Raw genomic sequence first — 6,025 nt, 5'->3', positions numbered from 1 at the left:
CAGGAATGAAAACTGGACAACAGCATAGGACCTGATAGCTTAAAAATACTTCGGGCATTACGTTAAAACAAACATATGCTGCTATTCACACAAACTGCAGCTGTTCTTTACCTTTTCATCAGAAGTATCTTTCAAGTACAGTATCTTTCCTTTAAAGAGAGAATGCAAATCCAAACAACAGTCATGGTAAATAATAAGCCTGTTTGATGCAAATAACTGTAATTAGTTGGCTGTGATGTAATGGAAATCTGATCCCAGACATACATCTATTTCCTTCTGTTTATGTGCTACACCTGATAGAGTTTTCCAAAAAGAGAAGTCTTTTATTACCCACCCATGCAGCCTCTGCTGGAATGGCAGGACCAGAGCTAAAGGCAGAGAATCATAAAATGCCAGGTTGGAAGGGACTTCAAGGATTATTACCTTTCTAGGTAATAATATAGTGTAAGTGAGATGGCCCAGCACCCCCTGTCAAGCTGAGTCTTAAAACTGTCCAGCGTAGGGAATCAGCAGCCCTGCAGTTGGATGCTGAGCTATGGTAACATCTCCAGTCAGCCAGGAGATGGGTAGCAGCAGATTAGTGATGAGTGACCTAGTTTTCTCCCTCATTACATCTTCTCCAAAGATACCCACCGTAGTGACCAAAAAGCAATACCAATTGAGAAAGCCACCTCATTAGGGGAGATTACAGTGTACACAGTATAGCTGTATGGCACTGTTACCACTCCTTACCACTGATGTTGAAATAATTTACAAAGAAGTGTGACTGGAGCTCCTTTAAGCTCCAAGTTGAAGTAAATGCCAGCCACTGGAATAAGGTGGATACAGGCCAGGGCTGCATCAGGGTTTTCATACAGTGATGTCCTGGTGACTCCTTGGCACTAGCTTTGTGCTGTGTTACAGTGTGACCCTAAAGCCGAAATTCCTCATGCTGAGAGTCAGCAGCAAGGTGCTACTGAGCTGACTTGTCCCTCATTGATATCCTCCCTTTCCCATGGTCATAAATGCAGTTGTGGAATTTTTTTGCTTTTCTTCTCGGATGGTGAGGGAAAAGGAAGTAGAATAATTGGAAAGCATCTTTGAAAGCCCAAACCACTGAAGGCATTTGACTTGGTTTCATTTGAAGGGTGGTGAGGTTTATTGCTACTGCACTTTGGGGAGCTCCACTGACATCTGCCAGTCCAAGGCACAGCTCTCTCCGTTCTGTGTCCTGGTGTTCCCAAATGGACATCTCCACAGCTTTTGTTCATTACTCTAACCCTGTGTATTAAATTAAAAATACAGGATGTCTAGCTACCAAATGGAATATACCAAGTACTGCAACAAAGACCTCAGAAAATACTTGAATGTGTTGCCTCTTCAGCTCTTGAGGCTCTATTTTTGGGTGCAGTATTTCAACTGAACTTCACAAACCCCGACCACCATACTAATGTGCTAGAATGTGTGGGTTTTGAACAGCTGAAGAAGAATTAGCATTTTTTAACAGCTATTTCTGAGTATCCCTTATGGCACAAGAGAAAAAACCCACTCAACTCTCCACATTTCCCAAATGTGGGCTCAGGCCAGCTCTTGTCAGTGGTTTTCTGCATGCCTCTGCAGGGCACAGAGGAGCAGAGCTGTGAGGTACTCAATGGGCAACAGTTCTGCAGCTGCAGGTATCTTACTGCAAATTAAATTTGCTCCCCAAGAAAAATCTGCAGCCCAGCAGGGTGGTACTTGCACTTCAGATGTATCACTATAAATTTGTGGTACAGTAGCTATAACTTAGGTTATATGGTCTTAAGTCACATGCACATTTCCAAGATTGCCATTTTCCACTGAAAAATATGAACTGTCTGGAAATAAAGTGGCCATTTACTCAAACATTTCAAGCTTAAAATCTGCAGAACAGCTTTATTACAACCAGTATACTCAAAAGAACTGACATAAGAACATAGTAGAGAAGAGGAAGAGGTTTGTAAAATTCCCCCAAAAACAATTTAGTTTGAAGCTAATCAGTTCCTTGTCTGCACAGAACTAACCCTGAAAGTCCAAACAAATCTATTTGGTTTACTTATTTTGTAGTGGTTTTGCAGTATTCATACTGCAAAGCATTTCACAAATATTGTTTTTTATCAAAAATCATGTCCTGTAGCACTTGCTTTACCTCCTTGCTTTCTGCATCTTGTGTGCTAGATAAACTTAGTACCAAATGACAGGAAGGTATTAAAAGCACACGAGACTTATTAGAAGCAAAATTACAAGTTAATAATGTTGTTATTCTTTTAAAAATTGGAGTAATTACAAATCTAAACTGTCTACAGCTTAAGGCATGAACACACAATAAAGCATTATGCAGAAGTATCGTTGCCAAATTAGCTTCATTGTTTTATCCAATTGATTTCTTATTTAGTTTTAGGGCCTGATTTGATGGTGAAGGAAGGAGAACAGGGAGAAGGTCTTACTGGCACTACATTTTGTGAAAAGGGCCTTCTGTCACAGAAACTCATTTTGCATGATAGTTCTGGTAAATCCCTCCTTAATAGTCTACTCTCAGGGGAATTGCAACTCAAGAGGGCAAAGCAACTAGCCCAGTAGTCATGGTTTCAGAGGGGAAGAAGCAGCCAAATCCATCAGGTTACCCAGAAACACATTCTCAGATGTGCTGCTTTTGTGGTAAAGATACCTTAAAGTCTTAATTTTCCCAAAAACATATGAGCAGGCTGTAGATAGGTAATGGCAGAAATGTTAGGAGAATTTGAACTTTAAGGAGGGAAGCAAGCTATGTTAAGTCTTATGGGATGAAAAGGCATAGTAGAGAGACACCAAGTTCTTCCTTAGCATTTTTGTAAATAATAATTTGCAAGTAAAACATAAAAAAAACAACAACCCCAAACCCAGTCATCAGGGTTTAGGGAAGAAATACATTTAGAAGCATTAAATATGCTGAAGTGATGTTTTGCCAACTTAGTTTTAAGAAGTTAAATTACAATGAGTTATTAATAAGGGTTTCCCCTCTCCCAGCCTCCACAAGAAAAGGGCACCAAGTGCAGTAACTCTTAATATATGTCTAGTTTTCCAGTTTTGGAAAGGATATTGTGCTTTGACAGATGCTCAGGTGAACTAAATTAAATATTAAAGGAGGGAAATTTTTCAAACTAATCGGTAATGTCCAGGTTTTTGAGATGTTGCCCTAAACCCCAAAGTTGCCCTAAATCCCAAAGCCCTATCAACACACAGCACTGCAGTTGTACAAGGAAATGTCCTGATGATGGTACAATCAGGACCTATTCCCTCAAGCACATTTCACATTCTGTTTCAGGAAGTTCTGTTCTGATACTGATACATGCCATGCATCCATGAGTGGAAGCTTTGTTTTTTTTTCTTAAAGATATCATTTATTCTCTACAGTTGTTCATGAGCAGGCCATGCATTTCTCCATGTGCCACTTTTACTGAATCGCTTCCATAAGGAAAAATTTAAGGACTCCAGTTTGAGCAACTGATCCATAGTTAAGAATCTCTACTGAAACTCATCAGTCCACAATTCAATATTCTGAGTCAATTTTAACAAGTATGTTAACTTGAGGGATTCAACATGCATCAACATACATGTTGTTCTTAAGTAAGTTTAGGTATTTTGAAAATACAAAGGTAATTCACGAGAACCACTAAAGAATTCAAGAAGTGGAACAGAGAGTACCATCATGCTCAACATAAGGATTTACCACCTCTTCCTCAGTGTTTTGAGGTTTTGTGAACAGTCAGAGAAATGAACATAATCCTTGCTGATTTAAAAAAAAATAAATCATTAAGTCAGTCTCTTGGTAATCATTTGATTAGGATATACTCTTTGCAATGACCATTCAGTGGCTATCAGCAGAAAGTGACCACGAACTTAGAACATTAAAGTGGTGCTCAGCATCATCAGTGTGTACTGAAAACTTAAGTCCTAACCTCAGTCAACTACCTCCTAGACATTAATACTGGAGTCATCAGTAGAATCCTTACGCATTACAGCAGAAACCTCCCAAGTCAGATGAGCTAGTTTTGCTCCTGGGAACAAACACTGCAGACTTACCCACTTCCTTCCAGAAACTATGTTTAAAGGAAGTTTAAATATCTAGCAGTGATACTATTCACTGAGCAGTAAAATACAGAAGCATGTTTTGAGACATTTTACAACACATCCTTAGATTTTACTGTAAACAAACAAGAAAACCATGGCTTCAATGAAAGTTCCTTAAATTTGAATGCAGAGAATACTTTATTAACTGATTACAGTTTTGATGACCAATTTTAAACCGTAACTGATGTGGAAAACATAGTGGGGGACATTAAGGCTGAGCCATATATATATATATAGACAAATCTGGATACTGATAATCTGTACATTTAACCTCTGCTTTTTCTTTATACATCTTTTATTCAGTGTCTGAAATTAATCAAAGAGAAAAAAACAACTGGCCACTAATTTAGTCTTATATCTGGAATTAATTTTTGCATGGGTTTTTGAATGCAGTGGAAATCTCAGAGGAGATGAAAGACATTTTCTTTAACCTTATCCCAATGTTCAAGAGTAACTGGAGTGTGTTGTTATAGTTTTGTTCAATTAATCTTTTGCTCCAAAAAAAGCTGTTCTCTCCTGTAGAGCTTAACCTATTTAAAGTGGTATTAAAACCTAACTAACAGGTTGGGAAATCAATATAAATTAAGTGCCTGTGGTGTGTATCAGTTTTCCTGCTCTAAGCAACCCCTACCACTTCAGTGGACACGCTTGCAATTTTACAGAATTACACTGACTTTTCAGCAAAACCCAGAAAAAAAACACACCTTAATTTACTATTCTTGCACCGTGAACAGTACTCCTACATGATGTGATAACCGTTTTCCACCTGTACAGCTCCCTTTTGTAAAACTGGGCAACCCATATGAAAGAAAGACAGACATCAACTGTTTGTGTTCTGAAAGATATTTCAGTTCTTTAGTTCCAGTCACTGAAGGAAGAGGCAGAGGCAAGTTTGAATTATCCCAGAAAACTGAACAATTGGTTTTATTTGGTGTCTTCAAGATGCTTCACCTTCTGCTGGAGATGTAGGTGATGTAGGAGAGACCATTTCAGGTTTTCGTGAAATTCTGTCCAATTCTGCCTGCACATCTGTTAAAACTGCCTTCTGACCTACAAAAGAAATGTATACGATTCAGTCATGTTTACAAAACAGTTTTGGGAAAGCCTATAGTATCTTTAATTTTCAAGAATATAAAAAAGCAAAATCTGGAAAACCATATGTTTTGCATAGGATAAATCCTAAAAATTCTTACTGCATGCTTGGAGTGCACAGTAAAGGCATAAATCCAAAACCCAAAAGCAACTGAAAGGAATGAGTACAGAGAAAGTCACAAATAATTTATCATTATTTATTCTCAAATAAACTTCCATAATTATATATTAATTGTCAATATAGAATCATAGAATCACTTTGGTTGGGAAAGACCTTTAAGATCATCAAGTCCAACCATTAAATCATTTCCCTTCTTTACACATGATGTTTTTTAAACCCTTAGCCCTTTTGATTTTCCTCTTCCTTCTGGATTCTCACTAATTTTCCCACATTTTTACTAACACGTGTCCCTCAAAGCTTAAAGACTTAATGTAAAATACAAAATAAAAAATGTCTATTAAGGATAGCAGTTATAGAATCATAGACTCACAGAATGGTTTGGGTTGGAAGGGACCTTAAAGATCATGGATACTTCTACACACTTTTCTGAATCATATGTATTTAGAATAATTCTGAATGTAAATCAGGGGTTTTACCACAGACCAGTGGAGTCAGCTCTACACCCCTGGTCAGCATAAACCTGACACTGTTGCTCATGGGTGCATGGAGACCTGTGCATGGCAAATCCCTCCTCACCCACTTGCCTCCTCCCTGGCTTGGAATGGCACAAACATTTGTGCAGTCACACTTGGACCTGATACAAGCTTAAACCACAGTTTTTTGCCCAGCGTTTTACTCCTCTTACTCCTTTGTCTAGGCTTCCAT

General features: G+C 38.3%; 1 protein-coding gene across 1 annotated transcript in view; it reads right to left on the bottom strand.

Annotated features, from left to right (window-relative positions):
- Positions 1–4,211: 4,211 nt before the first annotated feature.
- DYNC1LI1 (dynein, cytoplasmic 1, light intermediate chain 1) overlaps positions 4,212–6,025 on the bottom strand; it is a 46,268-nt gene continuing 44,454 nt past the window's right edge. The window contains exon 13 of the mRNA XM_010007615.1: positions 4,212–5,157. Within this exon, the coding sequence (XP_010005917.1) occupies positions 5,045–5,157 (113 nt within the window). The 3' untranslated portion in view covers positions 4,212–5,044. The remainder of the gene's footprint in view (positions 5,158–6,025) is intronic.

Source organism: Chaetura pelagica, unplaced genomic scaffold (assembly GCF_000747805.2).
Source record: "Chaetura pelagica isolate M959 unplaced genomic scaffold, ChaPel_1.0 scaffold10, whole genome shotgun sequence".
NCBI lineage: Eukaryota > Metazoa > Chordata > Aves > Apodiformes > Apodidae > Chaetura > Chaetura pelagica.
This window is presented reverse-complemented; position numbering and strand designations above follow the sequence as displayed.